At 45.3% G+C, this 21,319-nt stretch overlaps 1 protein-coding gene and 1 long non-coding RNA gene across 6 annotated transcripts in view; one reads left to right on the forward strand and one right to left on the reverse strand.

Annotated features, from left to right (window-relative positions):
• epn3a (epsin 3a) overlaps window positions 1-19,749 on the forward strand; it is a 57,363-nt gene extending 37,614 nt beyond the window's left edge. For both annotated transcript variants that reach the window (XM_071396611.1, XM_071396700.1), the window contains 4 exons: window positions 10,083-10,278; window positions 11,445-11,618; window positions 15,814-16,056; window positions 16,641-19,749. In XM_071396611.1, the coding sequence (XP_071252712.1) occupies window positions 10,083-10,278; window positions 11,445-11,618; window positions 15,814-16,056; window positions 16,641-16,930 (903 nt within the window). In that variant the 3' untranslated portion in view covers window positions 16,931-19,749. The remainder of the gene's footprint in view (window positions 1-10,082; window positions 10,279-11,444; window positions 11,619-15,813; window positions 16,057-16,640) is intronic.
• A 12-nt stretch (window positions 19,750-19,761) lies between these two features.
• LOC139574531 (uncharacterized) lies at window positions 19,762-21,038 on the reverse strand. Of its 4 annotated transcripts, none has more exons than XR_011674796.1 (3): window positions 20,325-21,038; window positions 20,177-20,206; window positions 19,762-20,006 (listed from the first exon to the last, which is right to left on the reverse strand). It is a non-coding gene; the product is annotated as an uncharacterized lncRNA (long non-coding RNA). The 4 variants fall into 4 exon arrangements; XR_011674804.1 differs by having other exon boundaries at window positions 20,265-21,038; XR_011674800.1 differs by adding an exon at window positions 20,059-20,118 and having other exon boundaries at window positions 20,177-21,038.
• Between the last annotated feature and the right edge of the window lie 281 nt (window positions 21,039-21,319).

Below are 21,319 nucleotides of genomic sequence, written 5' to 3' on the forward strand. Positions count from 1 at the left end.
CCTACAGTATATAACAGTTACCACACCGTACTACTCTGTATAACCTACAGTATATAACAGTTACCACACCGTACTACTCTGTGTAACCTACAGTATATAACAGTTACCACACCGTACTACTCTGTGTAACCTACAGTATATAACAGTTACCACACCGTACTACTCTATGTAACCTACAGTATATAACAGTTACCACACCGTACTACTCTGTATAACCTACAGTATATAACAGTTACCACACCGTACTACTCTGTATAACCTACAGTATATAACAGTTACCACACCGTACTACTCTGTATAACCTACAGTATATAACAGTTACCACACCGTACTACTCTATGTAACCTACAGTATATAACAGTTATCACACCGTACTGTAACCTACAGTATATAACAGTTACCACACCGTACTACTCTGTGTAACCTATGGTATATAACAGTTACCACACCGTACTACTCTGTGTAACCTACAGTATATAACAGTTACCACACCGTACTACTCTGTATAACCTACAGTATATAACAGTTAACACACCCTACTACTCTGTATAACCTACAGTATATAACAGTTACCACACCGTACTACTCTGTGTAACCTACAGTATATAACAGTTACCACACCGTACTACTCTGTGTAACCTACAGTATATAACAGTTACCACACCGTACTACTCTGTGTAACCTACAGTATATAACAGTTACCACACCGTACTGTAACCTACAGTATATAACAGTTACCACACCGTACTACTCTGTGTAACCTACAGTATATAACAGTTACCACACCGTACTGTAACCTACAGTATATAACAGTTACCACACCGTACTACTCTGTGTAACCTACAGTATATAACAGTTACCACACCGTACTACTCTGTGTAACCTACAGTATATAACAGTTACCACACCGTACTACTCTGTGTAACCTACAGTATATAACAGTTACCACACCGTACTACTCTGTGTAACCTACAGTATATAACAGTTACCACACCGTACTACTCTGTGTAACCTACAGTATATAACAGTTACCACACCGTACTGTAACCTACAGTATATAACAGTTACCACACCGTACTGTAACCTACAGTATATAACAGTTACCACACCGTACTGTAACCTACAGTATATAACAGTTACCACACCGTACTACTCTGTATAACCTACAGTATATAACAGTTACCACACCGTACTACTCTGTATAACCTACAGTATATAACAGTTACCACACCGTACTACTCTGTGTAACCTACAGTATATAACAGTTACCACACCGTACTACTCTGTGTAACCTACAGTATATAACAGTTAACACACCGTACTACTCTGTGTAACCTACAGTATATAACAGTTACCACACCGTACTACTCTGTGTAACCTACAGTATATAACAGTTACCACACCGTACTACTCTGTATAACCTACAGTATATAATAGTTACCACACCCTACTACTCTATGTAACCTACAGTATATAACAGTTACCACACCGTACTACTCTATGTAACCTACAGTATATAACAGTTACCACACCGTACTGTAACCTACAGTATATAACAGTTACCACACCGTACTACTCTGTGTAACCTACAGTATATAACAGTTACCACACCCTACTACTCTATGTAACCTACAGTATATAACAGTTACCACACCGTACTACTCTGTGTAACCTACAGTATATAACAGTTACCACACCGTACTGTAACCTACAGTATATAACAGTTACCACACCGTACTACTCTGTATAACCTACAGTATATAACAGTTACCACACCGTACTACTCTATATAACCTACAGTATATAACAGTTACCACACCGTACTACTCTGTATAACCTACAGTATATAACAGTTACCACACCGTACTACTCTGTATAACCTACAGTATATAACAGTTACCACACCGTACTACTCTGTGTAACCTACAGTATATAACAGTTACCACACCGTACTACTCTGTGTAACCTACAGTATATAACAGTTACCACACCGTACTACTCTGTGTAACCTACAGTATATAACAGTTACCACACCGTACTACTCTGTGTAACCTACAGTATATAACAGTTACCACACCGTACTACTCTGTGTAACCTACAGTATATAACAGTTACCACACCGTACTACTCTGTATAACCTACAGTATATAACAGTTACCACACCCTACTGTAACCTACAGTATATAACAGTTACCACACCGTACTGTAACCTACAGTATATAACAGTTACCACACCGTACTACTCTGTATAACCTACAGTATATAACAGTTACCACACCGTACTACTCTGTGTAACCTACAGTATATAACAGTTACCACACCATACTACTCTGTATAACCTACAGTATATAACAGTTACCACACCGTACTACTCTGTATAACCTACAGTATATAACAGTTACCACACCATACTACTCTGTATAACCTACAGTATATAACAGTTACCACACCGTACTACTCTGTATAACCTACAGTATATAACAGTTACCACACCGTACTACTCTGTATAACCTACAGTATATAACAGTTACCACACCGTACTACTCTGTGTAACCTACAGTATATAACAGTTACCACACCGTACTACTCTGTGTAACCTACAGTATATAACAGTTACCACACCGTACTACTCTATGTAACCTACAGTATATAACAGTTACCACACCGTACTACTCTGTATAACCTACAGTATATAACAGTTACCACACCGTACTACTCTGTATAACCTACAGTATATAACAGTTACCACACCGTACTACTCTGTATAACCTACAGTATATAACAGTTACCACACCGTACTACTCTATGTAACCTACAGTATATAACAGTTATCACACCGTACTGTAACCTACAGTATATAACAGTTACCACACCGTACTACTCTGTGTAACCTACGGTATATAACAGTTACCACACCGTACTACTCTGTGTAACCTACAGTATATAACAGTTACCACACCGTACTACTCTGTATAACCTACAGTATATAACAGTTAACACACCCTACTACTCTGTATAACCTACAGTATATAACAGTTACCACACCGTACTACTCTGTGTAACCTACAGTATATAACAGTTACCACACCGTACTACTCTGTATAACCTACAGTAGTTTGACAGGTGCGTTGTGGGAGGTGTAGTCATTGGTGTAGAGTGAGTTCAGTAGAGGTGAGACCACGCTTCTTAGCGGCGCTCCAGGTGCTGAGGGATAAAGAGGTGTTTTCCCAGCTTCACGTGTTGCATCCTGTTGGCCAGGAAGTCAGTGATTCACTGGCAGATGCAGCTGGACACGTTCAGCTGGGAGAGTCTATCTTGTAGCAGTTCTGGGATGACGCTATTGAACACAAAGCTAAAGTCCACAAACAATATCCTCACATATGTCTCTGGGTTTTCCAGGTGTTTGAGGATGTAGTGTAGGACCATGTTCACAGCGTGGAACACAGACCTGTTATCTCTGTAGGTGGACTGTAGTGTAGGACCATGTTCACAGTGTGGAACACAGACCTGTTATCTCTGTAGGTGGACTGTAGTGTAGGACCATGTTCACAGTGTGGAACACAGACCTGTTATCTCTGTAGGTGGACTGTAGTGTAGGACCATGTTCACAGCGTGGAACACAGACCTGTTATCTCTGTAGGTGGACTGTAGTGTAGGACCATGTTCACAGCGTGGAACACAGACCTGTTATCTCTGTAGGTGGACTGTAGTGTAGGACCATGTTCACAGCGTGGAACACAGACCTGTTATCTCTGTAGGTGGACTGTAGTGTAGGACCATGTTCACAGCGTGGAACACAGACCTGTTATCTCTGTAGGTGGACTGTAGTGTAGGACCATGTTCACAGTGTGGAACACAGACCTGTTATCTCTGTAGGTGGACTGTAGTGTAGGACCATGTTCACAGTGTGGAACACAGACCTGTTATCTCTGTAGGTGGACTGTAGTGTAGGACCATGTTCACAGCGTGGAACACAGACCTGTTATCTCTGTAGGTGGACTGTAGTGTAGGACCATGTTCACAGCGTGGAACACAGACCTGTTATCTCTGTAGGTGGACTGTAGTGTAGGACCATGTTCACAGCGTGGACCACAGACCTGTTATCTCTGTAGGTGGACTGTAGTGTAGGACCATGTTCACAGTGTGGAACACAGACCTGTTAGCTCTGTAGGTGAACTGCAGTGGGTCGAGGTGATGGTTTAGAGATGGGACAGTAGCCGTTAGCTCTGTAGGTGAACTGCAGTGGGTCGAGGTGATGGTTTAGAGATGGGACAGTAGCTGTTAGCTCTGTAGGTGAACTGCAGTGGGTCGAGGTGATGGTTTATAGATGGGACAGTAGCCGTTAGCTCTGTAGGTGAACTGCAGTGGGTCGAGGTGATGGTTTAGAGATGGGACAGTAGCTGTTAGCTCTGTAGGTGAACTGCAGTGGGTCGAGGTGATGGTTTAGAGATGGGACAGTAGCTGTTAGCTCTGTAGGTGAACTGCAGTGGGTCGAGGTGATGGTTTAGAGATGGGACAGTAGCTGTTAGCTCTGTAGGTGGACTGCAGTGGGTCGAGGTGATGGTTTAGAGATGGGACAGTAGCTGTTAGCTCTGTAGGTGGACTGCAGTGGGTCGAGGTGATGGTTTAGAGATGGGACAGTAGCTGTTAGCTCTGTAGGTGGACTGCAGTGGGTCGAGGTGATGGTTTAGAGATGGGACAGTAGCTGTTAGCTCTGTAGGTGGACTGCAGTGGGGCGAGGTGATGGTTTAGAGATGGGACAGTACCTGTTAGCTCTGTAGGTGAACTGCAGTGGGTCGAGGTGATGGTTTAGAGATGGGACAGTACCTGTTAGCTCTGTATGTGGACTGTAGTGGGTCGAGGTGATGGTTTAGTGATGGGACAGTACCTGTTAGCTCTGTATGTGGACTGCAGTGGGTCGAGGTGATGGTTTAGTGATGGGACAGTACCTGTTAGCTCTGTAGGTGAACTGCAGTGGGTCGAGGTGATGGTTTAGAGATGGGACAGTACCTGTTAGCTCTGTAGGTGAACTGCAGTGGGTCGAGGTTATGATTTAGAGATGGGACTGTACCTGTCAGCTCTGTAGGTGATTTGGTGGTTTAATTAGTCAGTGAAAACAGGGGAGAGCTGGTCAGCCCAGTCTAGAGAAACAGAGTGAGTTCCTAGTCTGGAGAGACCTTGTCCGGGCCGGCAGCCTTCCTGCTGATCTGTTTCCTAAAGAGTCTGTTGACCTCCTGCTCCGTGATGACCAGGGGTGGGGGAAGGGGAGGGTAGACTGGGACAGGCTGGGGGAAGGGGGGGGGTGAGAGGTTCCTGGGATGGCAGAAGGGTAAATGAGAAAGGAACCTGGAGAGGGAGGGGTGGGGTAAGGACGGTTATTGTCCTGGTGATTGAGGGCCCTTTGCGAGTCAAATCTGGAGTAGAACTGGTTTAGTTTATTCTGCAGTGAGGGGTGGTCTGCTGTTGGAGGAGCTTAAGGTTTCTGGTTTGTTTCCGTTCCATGCCAGACAGATGAGTTGTTGTTGCTGGAGAACTGCTCCAGCCTCTCTGTCTGGCTGACTTCATTCCTGACTGTAGCTTTATCTTGCCCTCTCCATAGAGGACCCTGGTCTTGCTCCTGTGGGCTTCCTCTTTGGCAGAGCAGAGAGCCCTGTGGGCTCCCTCTTTGGCAGAGCAGAGAGCCCCGTGGGCTTCCTCTTTGGCAGAGCAGAGAGCCCTGTGGGCTTCCTCTTTGGCAGAGCAGAGAGTCCTGTGGGCTTCGTCTTTGGCAGAGCAGAGAGCCCTGTGGGCTTCCTCTTTGGCAGAGCAGAGAGTCCTGTGGGCTTCGTCTTTGGCAGAGCAGAGAGTCCTGTGGGCTTCTCGTTGGCACTGTGAAGAGCCCTAAGCTCACCAGTGAACAATGGCTTGTTGTTGCTGTGTGATAGAAAAGTCTTTGATGGTATGCAGTTCTCCTCACATCCACTGATGTAGGTTGTGACCCTGTCTGTGTAGTCGTGTATGTTGGCATTGTCGTCCTTCAATATGTTCCAATCCCTGGTGTCTTGCCACTCCTTTAACTTCCCTAATGGCCTTGTCGGTCCATTTCCACACCGTATGTTTGACAGGCTTGGTGGTTGTAGATTCTGTCTGTATGGGGGGGGGGGGTGAGGTATAGGATCACATGGTCTGAGTTCCCCAGGGGAGCGTGGGGGGCAGCGTGGTCTGAGTTCCCCAAGGGAGCGTGGGGGACAGCCTGGTCTGAGTTCCCCAGGGGAGCGTGGGGGACAGCCTGGTCTGAGTTCCCCAGGGGAGCGTGGGGGACAGCCTGGTCTGAGTTCCCCAGGGGAGCGTGGGGGACAGCCTGGTCTGAGTTCCCCAGGGGAGCGTGGGGGACAGCCTGGTCTGAGTTCCCCAAGGGAGCATGGGGGACAGCCTGGTCTGAGTTCCCCAAGGGAGCGTGGGGGACAGCGTGGTCTGAGTTCCCCAAGGGAGCGTGGGGGGCAGCGTGGTCTGAGTTCCCCAAGGGAGCGTGGGGGACAGCCTGGTCTGAGTTCCCCAAGGGAGCGTGGGGGACAGCCTGGTCTGAGTTCCCCAAGGGAGCGTGGGGGACAGCCTGGTCTGAGTTCCCCAAGGGAGCGTGGGGGGCAGCGTGGTCTGAGTTCCCCAGGGGAGCGTACTCTCCATATGGACAGTAACCAGGACAGTCACCACTATAGTACTCTCCATATGGCCAGTAACCATAACAGTCAACACTATAGTACTCTCCATATGGACAGTAACCATAACAGTCAACACTATAGTATTCTCCATATGGACAGTAACCATAACAGTCAACACTATAGTATTCTCCATATGGACAGTAACCATAACAGTCAACACTATAGTACTCTCCATATGGCCAGTAACCATAACAGTCAACACTATAGTACTCTCCATATGGCCAGTAACCAGAACAGTCAACACACTCCTCTGTATGAGCTATTTAGCGCCAACATAGTTTTGGAGGCCTTAGTAGAGAGTCAAAGCATAGGTAAGGGTTAGGGTAAGGCTAAAATATATGCTGAGATGTTATATCTTACAACTCATATAACTATCCTCCTATCCTATAACTCCTATAACTATCCTCCTATCCCATAACTCATATGACTATCCTCCTATCCTATAACTCCTATGACTATCCTCCTATCCTATAACTCCTATAACCATCCTCCTATCATATAACTCCTATAACTATCCTCCTATCCTATAACTCCTATAACTATCCTCCTATCCTATAACTCATATGACCATCCTCCTATCCTATAACTCCTATAACTATCCTCCTATCATATAACTCCTATAACTATCCTCCTATCCTATAACTCCTATGACTATCCTCCTATCATATAACTCCTATAACCATCCTCCTATCCTATAACTCCAATGACTATCCTCCTATCCTATAACTCCTATAACCATCCTCCTATCCTATAACTCCTATAACTATCCTCCTATCCTATAACTCCTATAACCATCCTCCTATCCTATAACTCCTATAACTATCCTCCTATCCTATAACTCCTATAACTATCCTCCTATCCTATAACTCCTATAACTATCCTATAACTCCTATGACTATCCTCCTATCCTATAAACTATCCTCCTATCCTACAACTCCTATAACTATCCTCCTATCCTATAACTCCTATGACCATCCTCCTATCCCATAACTCCTATAACCATCCTCCTATCCTATAACTCCTATAACTATCCTCCTATCCTACAACTCCTAGAACTATCTTATAACTCCTATGACTATCCTCCTATCCTATAACTCATATGACCATCCTCCTATCCTATAACTCCTATAACTATCCTCCTATCCTATAACTCCTATAACTATCCTATAACTCCTATGACTATCCTCCTATCCTATAACTATCCTATAACTATCCTCCTATCCTACAACTCCTATGACTATCCTCCTATCCCATAACTCCTATAACCATCCTCCTATCCTATAACTCCTATAACTATCCTCCTATCCTATAACTCCTATAACCATCCTATAACTCCTATAACCATCCTCCTATCCCATAACTCCTATAACCATCCTCCTATCCTATAACTCCTATAACCATCCTCCTATCCCATAACTCCTATAACTATCCTCCTATCCTATAACTCCTATAACCATCCTATGATAGGAGGATGGTTATAGGAGTTATAGGATAGGAGGATAGTCATAGGAGTTATAGGATAGGAGGATAGTCATATGAGTTATGGGATAGGAGGATAGTTATAGGAGTTATAGGATAGGAGGATAGTTATAGGAGTTATAGGATAGGAGGATGGTTATAGGAGTTATAGGATAGGAGGATAGTTATAGGAGTTATAGGATAGGAGGATAGTTATAGGAGTTATAGGATAGGAGGATAGTTATATGAGTTATGGGATAGGAGGATAGTTATAGGAGTTATAGGATAGGAGGATAGTTATATGAGTTGTAAGATATAACATCTCAGCATATATTTTAGCCTTACCCTAACCCTTACCTATGCTTTGACTCTCTACTAAGGCCTCCAAAACTATGTTGGCGCTAAATAGCTCATACAGAGGAGTGTGTTGACTGTTCTGGTTACTGTCCATATGGAGAGTACTATAGTGGTGACTGTTATGGTTACTGGCCATATGGAGAGTACTATAGTGGTGACTGTTATGGTTACTGGCCATATGGAGAATACTATAGTGTTGACTGTTATGGTTACTGGCCATATGGAGAGTACTATAGTGTTGACTGTTCTGGTTACTGGCCATATGGAGAGTACTATAGTGTCTCTGTGGACAGTCTGCTATGATGGAGGTGTTTAATGATTAGAACCTACGTGTTGTTTCTCTGTGGACAGTCTGCTATGATGGAGGTGTTTAATGATTAGAACCTACTTGTTGTTTCTCTGTGGACAGTCTGCTATGATGGAGGTGTTTAATGATTAGAACCTACTTGTTGTTTCTCTGTGGACAGTCTGCTATGATGGAGGTGTTTAATGATTAGAACCTACGTGTTGTTTCTCTGTGGACAGTCTGCTATGATGGAGGTGTTTAATGATTAGGACCTACTTGTTGTTTCTCTGTGGACAGTCTGCTATGATGGAGGTGTTTAATGATTAGAACCTACTTGTTGTTTCTCTGTGGACAGTCTGCTATGATGGAGGTGTTTAATGATTAGAACCTACTTGTTGTTTCTCTGTGGACAGTCTGCTATGATGGAGGTGTTTAATGATTAGGACCTACTTGTTGTGTCTCTGTGGACAGTCTGCTATGATGGAGGTGTTTAATGATTAGAACCTACTTGTTGTGTCTCTGTGGACAGTCTGCTATGATGGAGGTGTTTAATGATTAGAACCTACGTGTTATTTCTCTGTGGACAGTCTGCTATGATGGAGGTGTTTAATGATTAGAACCTACGTGTTATTTCTCTGTGGACAGTCTGCTATGATGGAGGTGTTTAATGATTAGAATCTACTTGTTGTTTCTCTGTGGACAGTCTGCTATGATGGAGGTGTTTAATGATTAGAACCTACTTGTTGTTTCTCTGTGGACAGTCTGCTATGATGGAGGTGTTTAATGATTAGAACCTACTTGTTGTTTCTCTGTGGACAGTCTGCTATGATGGAGGTGTTTAATGATTAGGACCTACTTGTTGTTTCTCTGTGGACAGTCTGCTATGATGGAGGTGTTTAATGATTAGGACCTACTTGTTGTTTCTCTGTGGACAGTCTGCTATGATGGAGGTGTTTAATGATTAGGACCTACATGTTGTTTCTCTGTGGACAGTCTGCTATGATGGAGGTGTTTAATGATTAGAACCTACGTGTTGTTTCTCTGTGGACAGTCTGCTATGATGGAGGTGTTTAATGATTAGAACCTACTTGTTGTTTCTCTGTGGACAGTCTGCTATGATGGAGGTGTTTAATGATTAGAACCTACTTGTTGTTTCTCTGTGGACAGTCTGCTATGATGGAGGTGTTTAATGATTAGAACCTACTTGTTGTTTCTCTGTGGACAGTCTGCTATGATGGAGGTGTTTAATGATTAGAACCTACGTGTTGTTTCTCTGTGGACAGTCAGCCATGATGGATCTGGTGGAGGTGTTTGCTGTGTCGTCTGAGGTGCCTCCTACTGCTAGTGCCAACTCCTGGATCCTGCCAGGGGGGAACGTCCGCACCCCTCTCCACCACCCCCTCCCCCAGGCCCAGGCTGCTGCTGGGCCTGGTCACCTGCCTGGGGATGGGGCAGCCTCCGACCCCTGGGACTCACTGGGTAAGAGCTGCTCCAAGCCTCTAAAGAGCTCGAACTCTAACAGCCGGTCCCAATTCACTCCCTAACCCTTCCCCTTGGCCCTACCCCTTCCTCCGATGACTGCAGATCTGAAGGGTCTGTGAAACAGTTAGTAAATAATAATGTTAATAAAGCTCTATGTAGCTATACTGTTAACAAAGCTCTATGTAGCTATACTGTTAACAAAGCTCTATGTAGCTATAATGTTAATAAAGCTCTATGTAGCTATAATGTTAATAAAGCTCTATGTAGCTATACTGTTAACAAAGCTCTGTGTAGCTATAATGTTAATAAAGCTCTATGTAGCTATAATGTTAATAAAGCTCTATGTAGCTATAATGTTAATAAAGCTCTATGTAGCTATAATGTTAATAAAGCTCTATGTAGCTATAATGTTAATAAAGCTCTATGTAGCTATAATGTTAATAAAGCTCTATGTAGCTATAATGTTAATAAAGCTCTATGTAGCTATAATGTTAATAAAGCTCTATGTAGCTATAATGTTAATAAAGCTCTGTGTAGCTATAATGTTAATAAAGCTCTATGTAGCTATAATGTTAATAAAGCTCTATGTAGCTATAATGTTAATAAAGCTCTATGTAGCTATAATGTTAATAAAGCTCTATGTAGCTATAATGTTAATAAAGCTCTATGTAGCTATAATGTTAATAAAGCTCTATGTAGCTATAATGTTAATAAAGCTATGTGTAGCTATAATGTTAATAAAGCTCTATGTAGCTATAATGTTAATAAAGCTCTATGTAGCTATAATGTTAATAAAGCTCTGTGTAGCTATAATGTTAATAAAGCTCTGTGTAGCTATAATGTTAATAAAGCTCTATGTAGCTATAATGTTAATAAAGCTCTATGTAGCTATAATGCTAATAAAGCTCTATGTAGCTATAATGTTAATAAAGCTCTATGTAGCTATAATGTTAATAAAGCTCTATGTAGCTATAATGTTAATAAAGCTCTATGTAGCTATAATGTTAATATATAATGTTAATAAAGCTCTATGTAGCTATAATGTTAATAAAGCTCTATGTAGCTATAATGTTAATAAAGCTCTATGTAGCTATAATGTAGTGTTTATGATCTGCTTATAGACGTGTAATAATGTAAATCCTTACCCTGTCCTGTTACTGCAGTGGAGGCTCGCTCCACCCCTGCTGTGATAGAGTCTCCCTGGATGGTTCCTCCCACCTACGGTAGCCCCGCCCCTCCTTGGGAGCGTAGCCTGTCCCCTCCGGACCCCTGGGAGACCCCGGGGGTAGTAGACCCATTCTCTATCCCAGATGCTCTTCGAACTGGCAGCCCTACAGGTGACTGGTTATCTCTGGCTCCCTATGGCTACACATGCACACACACAGAGACACAGACAGACACAGACAGACAGACACACACAGAGACAGACAGACAGACAGACAGACACCCCTGCTACCTTTCATTTAACATATGTCTATGTATCATGTAACAACATGTAACATATGTATGTACGGGCAGAAGCATACAGTACCTTCGGAAAGAATTCAGACCCCTTGACTTTTCCCACATTTTGTTAGGTTACAGCCTTATTCTAAAATTGATTTTTTTTAAATAATAAAAACATCTCATCAATCTACACACAGTACCCCATAAAGACAAAACAAAAAACGTTTTTTTAGAAATATCACATTTACATACCAGTCAGAAGTTTGCAAATAGTCCAGGTAGGCATTTGATTAGCTGTTCAGGAGTCTTATGGACCTAGACTTGGCGCTCCGATACCGCTTGCTGTGTAGTAGCGGGGACAACAGCCTATGACTAGGGTGGCTGGAGTCTTTGATAATTTTTAGGGCCTTTTTCTGACACCGCCTGGTATAGAGGTCCTGGATGGCAGGAAGCTTGGCTGTACTGGGCCGTTCGCACTACCCCCTGAGTGCCTTGAGGTCGGAGGCCGAGCAGTTGCCATACCAGGCAGTTATGCAACCAGTCAGGATGCTCTCGACCGTGCAGCTGTAGAACTTTTTGAGGCTCTGAGGACCCATGCCAAATCTTTTCAGTCTCCTGAGGGGGAATATACTTTGTCGTGCCCTCTTCATGACTGTCTTGGTGTGTTTGGACCATGATAGTTTGTTGGTGATGTGGACGCCAAGGAACTTGAAGCTCTCAACCTGTTCCACTACAGCCCCGTCGATAAGAATGGGGGCGTGCTTGGTCCTCCTTTTCCTGTAGTCCACAATCATCTCCTTTGTCTTGATCACGTTAAGGGAAAGGTTGTTATCCTGGCACCACACGGTCAGGTCTCTGACCTCCACCCTATATGCTGTCTCGTTGTTGTCGGTGATCAGGCCTGTTGTGTTGTCGGCAAACTTAATGATGGTGTTGGAGTCGTGCCTGGCCATGCAGTCGTGGGTGAACAGGGAGTACAGGAGGGGACTGAGCCCCTGATGGGCTCCCGTGTTGAGGATCAGCGTGGCAGATATTACCTACCCTTACCACCTGGGGGCGGCCCGTCAGGAAGTCCAGGATCCAGTTGCAGAGGGAGATGTTTAGTCCCAGGGTCCTGAGCTTAGAGATGAGCTTTGAGGGCACTATGGTGTTGAACGCTGAGCTGTAGTCAATGAATAGCATTCTCACATAGGTGTTCCTTTAGTCCAGGTGGGAAAGGCCAGTGTGGAGTGCAATAGAGATTGCATCATCTGTGGATCTGTTGGGGCGGTATGCAAATTGGAGTGTGTCTAGGGTTTCTGGGATAATGGTGTTGTGAGTCATGACCAGCCTTTCAAAGCACTTCATGGCTACAGACGTGAGTGCTAAGGGTCGGTATTAATTTAGGCAGGTTACCTTGGTGTTCTTGGGCACAGGGACTATGGTGGTCTGCTTGAAACATGTTGGTATTACAGACTCAATCAGGGACAGGTTGAAAATGTCAGTGTAGTAACCAAAAACAGTGTTAAAGAAATAAAAGTAGTCACCCTTTGCCTTGATGACAGCTTTGCACACTCTTGGCATTCTCTCAACCAGCTTCATGAGTAATGCTTTTCCAACAGTCTTGAAGGAGTTCCCACATATGCTGAGCACATATGCTGCTTTTCCTTCACTCTGTGATCCAACTCATCCCAAGCCATCTCAATTGGGTTGAGGTCGGGTGATTGTGGAGGCCAGGTCATCTGATGCAGCCCTCCATCACTCTCCTTATTGGTCAAATAGCCCTTACACAGCCTGGAGGTGTGTATTGCGTCATTGTCCTGTTGAAAAACAAACGATAGTCCCACTAAGCGCAAACCCGATGGGATGGCGTATCGCTGCAGAATGCTGTGGTAGCGATGCTGGTTAAGTGTGCCTTGAATTCCAAATTAATAACAGACAGCAAAGCACCCCACACCATCACACCTCCTCCTCCATGCTTCACAGAAAATAGTAAAAATAAAGAAAAAACCCTTGAATGAGTAGGTGTGTCCAAAATTTTGACTGGTACTGTAAGTATTCATACCCTTCACTCAGTACTTTGTTGAAGCTCCTTTGGCAGCGATTACAGCCTCGATTCTTCTTAGGTATGATACTACAAGCTTGGCACACCTGTATTTGGGGAGCATTGCAGCACAGCTATTTTCAGGTCTCTCCAGAGATGTTCGATTGGGTTCAAGTCCGGGCTCTGGCTGGGCCACTCAAGGACATTCAGAGACATGTCCCGAAGCCACTCCTGCGTTGTCTTGGCTGTGTGGTTAGGTTCATTGTCCTGTTGGAAGGTGAACCTTCACCCCAGTCTGAGGTCCTGTGCGCTCTGGAGCAGGTTTTCATCAAGGATCTCTCTGTACTTTTCTCCGTTCATCTTTGCCTCTTCTGAAGTCTCCCAGTCCCTGCCGCTGAAAAACACCCCCACAGCTTGATGCTGCCAACACAATGGTTCACCGTAGGGATGGTGCCAGGTTTCCTCCAGACGTGACGCTTGCCATTCAGGGCAAAGAATGTAATCTTGGTTTCATCAGACCAGATAATCTTGTTTCTCATTCTCTGAGAGTCTTTAGGTGTCTTTTGGTAAACTCCAAGCGGGCTGTCATGTGCCTTTTACTGAGGAGTGGCTTCCATCTGGCCACTCGAACATAAAGGCCTGATTAGAAAGAGGAGGAAGGGAAGCGCTACTAAGGTACACTATAGTATATTTTGGTAGATAGAAGGTGCTCTTTGGTAAAAGGGGTAAATTGGTCATCACAAAGAAAGGAGGACCAAGGCACTCTTCATATAATTAATTAAAATGCCTTTATTAGTATGGCATGTTCAATAGAAACAAAGTTTTTTTTAAACCGACGCGTTTCGGCTGCATGGCCTTCGTCAGGAAGTACTGATAAAGGCCTGATTGTTGGAGTGCTGCAGAGATTGTTGTCCTTCTGGAAGGTTCTCCCATCTCCACAGAGGAACTCTGGAGGTCTGTCAGAGTGACCATCCGGTTCTTGGTCATCACCCTGACCAAGGTCCTTCTCCCCTGATTGTTCAGTTTGGCCGGGCGGCCAGCCCTAGGAAGAGTCTTGGTGGTTCCAAACTTCTTCCATTTAAGAATAATGGAGGCCACTGTTTTCTGGCGGACCTTCAATGCTGCAGAATTTGGTACCCTTCCCCAGATCTGTGCTCGATACATTTCTGTCTCTGAGCTCTATGGACAATTCCTGCGACCTCATGGCTTGGTTCTTGCTCTGACATGCACTGTCAACTGTGGGACCTTATATAGACAGGTGTGTGCCTTACCAAATCATGTCCATTCAATTGAATTTATCACAGGTGGACTCCAATCAAGTTGTAGAAACATCTCAAGGATGATCAATGGAAACAGGATACACCTGAGCTCAATTTCAAGTCTCATAGCAAAGGGTCCGAATACTTGGCCAGCAGCATACCACCCGGCATACCACTACTGGCTTGCTTCTGAAGCTAAGCAGGGTTGGTCCTGGTCAGTCCCTGGATGGGAGACTAGATGCTGCTGGAAGTGGTGTTGGAGGGCCAGTAGGAGGCACTCTTTCCTCTGGTCTAAAAAAATATCCCAATGCCCCAGGGAAGTGATTGGGGACACTGCCCTGTGTAGGGTGCCGTCTTTCGGATGGGACGTTAAACGGGTGTCCTGACTCTCTGAGGTCATTAAAAGATCCCATGGCACTTATCGTAAAAGTAGGGGTGTTAACCCCGGTGACCTGGCTAAATTCCCAATCTGTCCCTCAAACCATCACGGTCAACTAATAATCCCCAGTTTACAATTGGCTCATTCATCCCCCTCCTCTCCCCTGTAACTATTCCCCAGGTCGTTGCTGCAAATGAGAATGTGTTCACAGTCAACTTACCTGGTAAAATAAAGGATAAATAAAACTTATGTAAATAAGGTATCATTTAAAAAAATATATATACATTTGCTAAAATTTCTAAAAATGAAGGCTGTAATTTAACAAAATGTGTAAAAGGTCAAGGGGTCTGAATACTTTCCGAAGGCACTGTATATTTCTAAATATATTTGAACATTTAAACATATATTTATGTACTCTCCATTAGATGGTGACTTGTTTGACGAGGCGATGGACGGAGGTCATTTCAGCCTGAACAGTCGAGGTGAGGCTGAGGGCAGCCCGGAGCTGTTTGATCTGTCTCGTATAGGGGACAGTCTGGGGGTCCCCAGCCCTCGGACCTGCCGGACCCCTGAATCCTTCCTGGGGCCCACAGGGGCCTCCCTGGTCAATCTGGACAGCCTGATACCAGCCAACCCCCCAGCCAAGACCAAGAACCCCTTCCTCTCAGGTGAACACTGAAACAGTCACTCACACACACAGACCAAAACCCCTTCCTCTCAGGTGAACACAGTTAATCATATCCCTGCTCTAAAGCAAACCATGTACCCCATCCAATTTACATGTAAAGTGCTACTCAGTTACTTACTCAGACCTGGGGCAATTGCAGGTTGAAGTTTGCACTTTTGGGACTATTCCATTGATCCTATTGCAGCTTACTGGACAAACTTAATAATTAAGCGCAGGTTAAGTATTTAAACATTTAACGTGTAATGGTTAAAAGTGCTTCTACTGACTTTCTCTCTGCCCCTCCCCCCTGCTCTCTCTCCTCCCCTATCTCCTCCCCTCTTGCTCTCTCTCCTCCCCTATCTCCTTCCCCCCTGCTCTCTCTCCTCCCCTATCTCCTTCCCCTCTTGCTCTCTCTCCTCCCCCCCTGCTCTCTCTCCTCCCCTATCTCCTTCCCCCTGCTCTCTCTCCTCCCCTATCTCCTTCCCCTCTTGCTCTCTCTCCTCCCCATCTCCTTCCCCCTGCTCTCTCTCCTCCCCTATCTCCTCCCCCCTGCTCTTTCCTCCCCTATCTCTTTCCCCCCTCCAGGTCTGAGTACTCCATCTCCCCTCAACCCGTTCCAGAGTGAACAGCCTCGTCTCACTCTGAATCAGATGCGTCCCAGCTCCACATCCCCCGTCCCCCCCTCCGGTCCTCCCTCCCTGCCCTACAGTGCTTCTCTGCCCCTACCCGCCAGCCACCAGCCGGCCAGCCTGCCCTCCTCCCTCACCCAGCCCACCCATGGAGCCCTGGACATACCTGGGCTGCCACAGCCCCTGTTACCTCTTTCCTCCATCTCGTCTCTGGGAGAGCAGCACAGTCAGAATCCCTTCCTATGATGTCTGTCCAGGTGAACTGAACCCCAAAGATGGAAGATAGACCAACACCAACGTCTGCCCTGCGCAGTAGATCACCTGCTGGGTGTCCACGAGCGGTGTCCCGCTGGGTGTCCACGAGCGGTGTCCCGCTGGGTGTCCACGAGCGGTGTCCCGCTGGGTGTCCACGAGCGGTGTCCCGCTGGGTGTCCACGAGCGGTGTCCCGCTGGGTGTCCACGAGCGGTGTCCCGCTGGGTGTCCACGAGCGGTGTCCCGCTGGGTGTCCACGAGCGATGTCCCGCTGGGTGTCCACGAGCGGTGTCCCGCTGGGTGTCCACGAGCGGTGTCCCGCTGGGTGTCCACGAGCGGTGTCCCGCTGGGTGTCCACGAGCGGTGTCCCGCTGGGTGTCCACGAGCGGTGTCCCGCTGGGTGTCCACGAGCGGTGTCCTGCTGGGTGTCCCGCTGGGTGTCCCGCTGGGTGTCCACGAGCGGTGTCCCGCTGGGTGTCCACGAGCGGTGACGATTCAGCATGTGGAATCGTCAAGAAATGAATAGAAAACGACGACCGATGTTTTGTAGTCAGATGTGACAGGACGCCCACCCGCTCTCGCACGGCCGGAATTCATGTTGGTCTGTCCTCTATCTCTGGTGGATGGAACAGAGAATAGACATGACTCTTATTAGGTTACTTCCTGTCAATCTAACCTCAAGACTCAACAACTGGAATTCAGACTGAACTAAAATCCCCTTAAGTTGTTATTTTGTTGTTGTTTTTCTATGGGCTATAGTACTGTAACCCTTAGATTGCTGCCTCTGCTACGATCTGCTCTACGCTTTAACTACAACCTGTCCTGTTACTCCTCTCTACTGAAGGGAGTGATGAAGGCTACTGCCTCTGCTCGGGTCTGCTCTACGCTTTAACCACAACCTGTCCTGTTACTCCTCTCTACTGAAGGGAGTGATGGAGGCTACTGCCTCTGCTACGATCTGCTCTACGCTTTAACCACAACCTGTCCTGTTACTCCTCTCTGCTGAAGAGAGTGATGGAGGCTACTGCCTCTGCTCGGGTCTGCTCTACGCTTTAACCACAACCTGTCCTGTTACTCCTCTCTACTGAAGAGAGTGATGGAGGCTACTGCCTCTGCTCGGGTCTGCTCTACGCTTTAACCACAACCTGTCCTGTTACTCCTCTCTGATGAAGAGAGTGATGGAGGCTACTGCCTCTGCTCGGGTCTGCTCTACGCTTTAACCACAACCTGTCCTGTTACTCCTCTCTGCTGAAGGGAGTGATGGAGGCTACTGCCTCTGCTACGATCTGCTCTACGCTTTAACCACAACCTGTCCTGTTACTCCTCTCTGCTGAAGGGAGTGATGGAGGCTACTGTCTCTGCTACGATCTGCTCTACGCTTTAACCACAACCTGTCCTGTTACTCCTCTCTGCTGAAGGGAGTGATGGAGGAGGAACGAGAGGTAGAAAGAAAGAGAATATGCCCAGAACGTGTTTAGACTATAGTAACCTAATCCTAAGCCATGACAGATCCTGTACATACACGCCGACGCCCAGGCTCATCCTCTGCTATAGAAAGCAGTAGGTGAAGACGTTTCCATGTTAAAGTAATTAGCAATACTTTACAGATGAGTGTGTCTGCACTAACCTGGTCTCAGATCTGTTTGTGCTGTCCTGCCAACTCCTATGGATCATTGGCTATACAGCAGAAACAGATCTGGGACCAGGTTAGTTAACTGCTTTTCCAACTGCTTCTTACCCAGTCACATGCCCCGCCCACTCTGCTGCATACTTTAGTTTGATTGGCTCCTCACTGTTGCTCCTGATCCAGCACTGAACTGATTGTACACCAGCTATGCCTGCTTATCTCTCCGACCGACGGACCACAATGCACTGGGACAGGACGCCCACTGTTCCTGCCGCACTGCTCTATGCTGATTGGTCGGTCCGCTCTCTGGACTGCTTTCATTGGTTGGCTCTTTCTCGCCTATTATCTCTCCCATGATGCCCCAGGGGATAACTCGGACAAGTCTGTTCAGGAGGATGTAACGTTACAGAATGCTCAGATAGAAATGTATCATGTAGAACAGATGATTGTCTGCCAGATAGAATAGGGGAAGAGTGTCAGCTCTATTCAATCTATTTCTATCCGTTCAGAATGTTTCCCAGCACAGACTGCAACTCAGATAGAAATGTATCATATAGAACAGATATGATTGTCTACCAGATAGAATAAGGGAAGTGTGCCGGCTCTATTCAATCTATTTCTATCTGTAAAAGTTCCGAATGATTCCCAGCACCGACTACAACTCTGATTTCTGAGAACGAGCATAGAACATTCCACGCCGATGATGAGACGCCAGCCAACCCCCATCAACATAATGTACACTGAGTTTTAAGTTTCCGTTTTGTTGCATTAGGCCTAGTAAGGCTCAGTCTGACTGAGTTCTTGTGTCAGGAGTGGTTTGCTGTTGGAATGGAACTGTGGTGACGGTGAGAGAGATTCTAAGGTAGTTCTATTGTATTGTAGTGGACTGGAGTCCCTTTTGAGGGATATCTGAATGAAATCTGCTTTTCAAGAGACCGGAACCACTGCAGGATTCACTATAGGGGGCATAGGGGGAGTTTTGCATTGATGTCAATGGGAGAAGTGGAAATTCAAGTGCAGTAGAAGTTAGGAAGCATTCGACCCTATAAGCAACGCCACATATTAGAAGAATGTATGAATTGATATCATGATTATTTTCCCTCTCTCATTGCTCGATCATTACTTGTGAAACACTGATTGTCATCATCAAATATAAGAGTATAATGAACTAATAACAACACCTGGCATCTGCATTCCTTCATATTTTACAGCTTTTATTTCATGATCATGTTGATCAATAGTATTTGTTGCTTTGATACCATTCAACCTTTTTACATCTGTTAATACATGACTGTGTGTAATATATATATATGCCTAGCTAGATTGTAATATCAAACACTTTATAATGGAATGTTTCTACATATCGAATGCTTAAAGAAGCACACTCTGCAAAGAGTTGACTTTTCTACACGATGTCTGTCTGCCCCCCGGAGGCCACACACCTCTATGATTACTGTATTCCACACACCTGACAGTTACTGTATTTCCACACACCTGTATGACAGTTACTGTATTTCCACACACCTGTATGACAGTTACTGTATTTCCACACACCTGTATGACAGTTACTGTATTTCCACACACCTCTGACAGTTACTGCATTTCCACACACCTCTATGATAGTTACTGTATTTCCACACACCTGTATCACAGTTACTGTATTTCCACACCTCTATGACAGTTACTGTATTTCCACACACCTCTATGACAGTTACTGTATTTCCACACACCTCTATGACAGTTACTGTATTTCCACACACCTCTATGACAGTTACTGTATTTCCACACACCTCTATGATAGTTACTGTATTTCCACACACCTCTATGACAGTTACTGTATTTCCACACACCTCTATGACAGTTACTGTATTTCCACACACCTGTATGACAGTTACTGTATTTCCACACACCTGTATGACAGTTACTGTATTTCCACACACCTCTATGATAGTTACTGTATTTCCACACACCTGTATGACAGTTACTGTATTTCCACACACCTCTATGACAGTTACTGTATTTCCACACACCTCTATGACAGTTACTGTATTTCCACACACCTGTATGATAGTTACTGTATTTCCACACACCTGTATGACAGTTACTGTATTTCCACTGTCATCATCATTTCCCCATATCAATGAATCCAGCATAGTTAGGCTACATCGAGGACACTACTCCAGCATAGTTAGGCTACATCGAGGACACTACTCCAGCATAGTTAGGCTACATCGAGGACACTACTCCAGTATAGTTAGGCTACATCGAGGACACTACTCCAGTATAGTTAGGCTACATCGAGGACACTACTCCAGTATAGTTAGGCTACATCGAGGACACTACTCCAGTATAGTTAGGCTACATCGAGGACACTACTCCAGCATAGTTAGGCTACATCGAGGACACTACTCCAGTATAGTTAGGCTACATCGAGGACACTACTCCAGCATAGTTAGGCTACGTCGAGGACACTACTCCAGTATAGTTAGGCTACATCAAGGACACTACTCCAGTATAGTTAGGCTACATCGAGGACACTACTCCAGTATAGTTAGGCTACATCGAGGACACTACTCCAGTATAGTTAGGCTACATCGAGGACACTACTCCAGTATAGTTAGGCTACATCGAGGACACTACTCCAGCATAGTTAGGCTACATCGAGGACACTACTCCAGTATAGTTAGGCTACATCGAGGACACTACTCCAGTATAGTTAGGCTACATCGAGGACACTACTCCAGGATAGTTAGGC

Source organism: Salvelinus alpinus, chromosome 1 (genome assembly GCF_045679555.1).
Source record: "Salvelinus alpinus chromosome 1, SLU_Salpinus.1, whole genome shotgun sequence".
NCBI classification, from domain to species: Eukaryota; Metazoa; Chordata; class Actinopteri; order Salmoniformes; family Salmonidae; genus Salvelinus; species Salvelinus alpinus.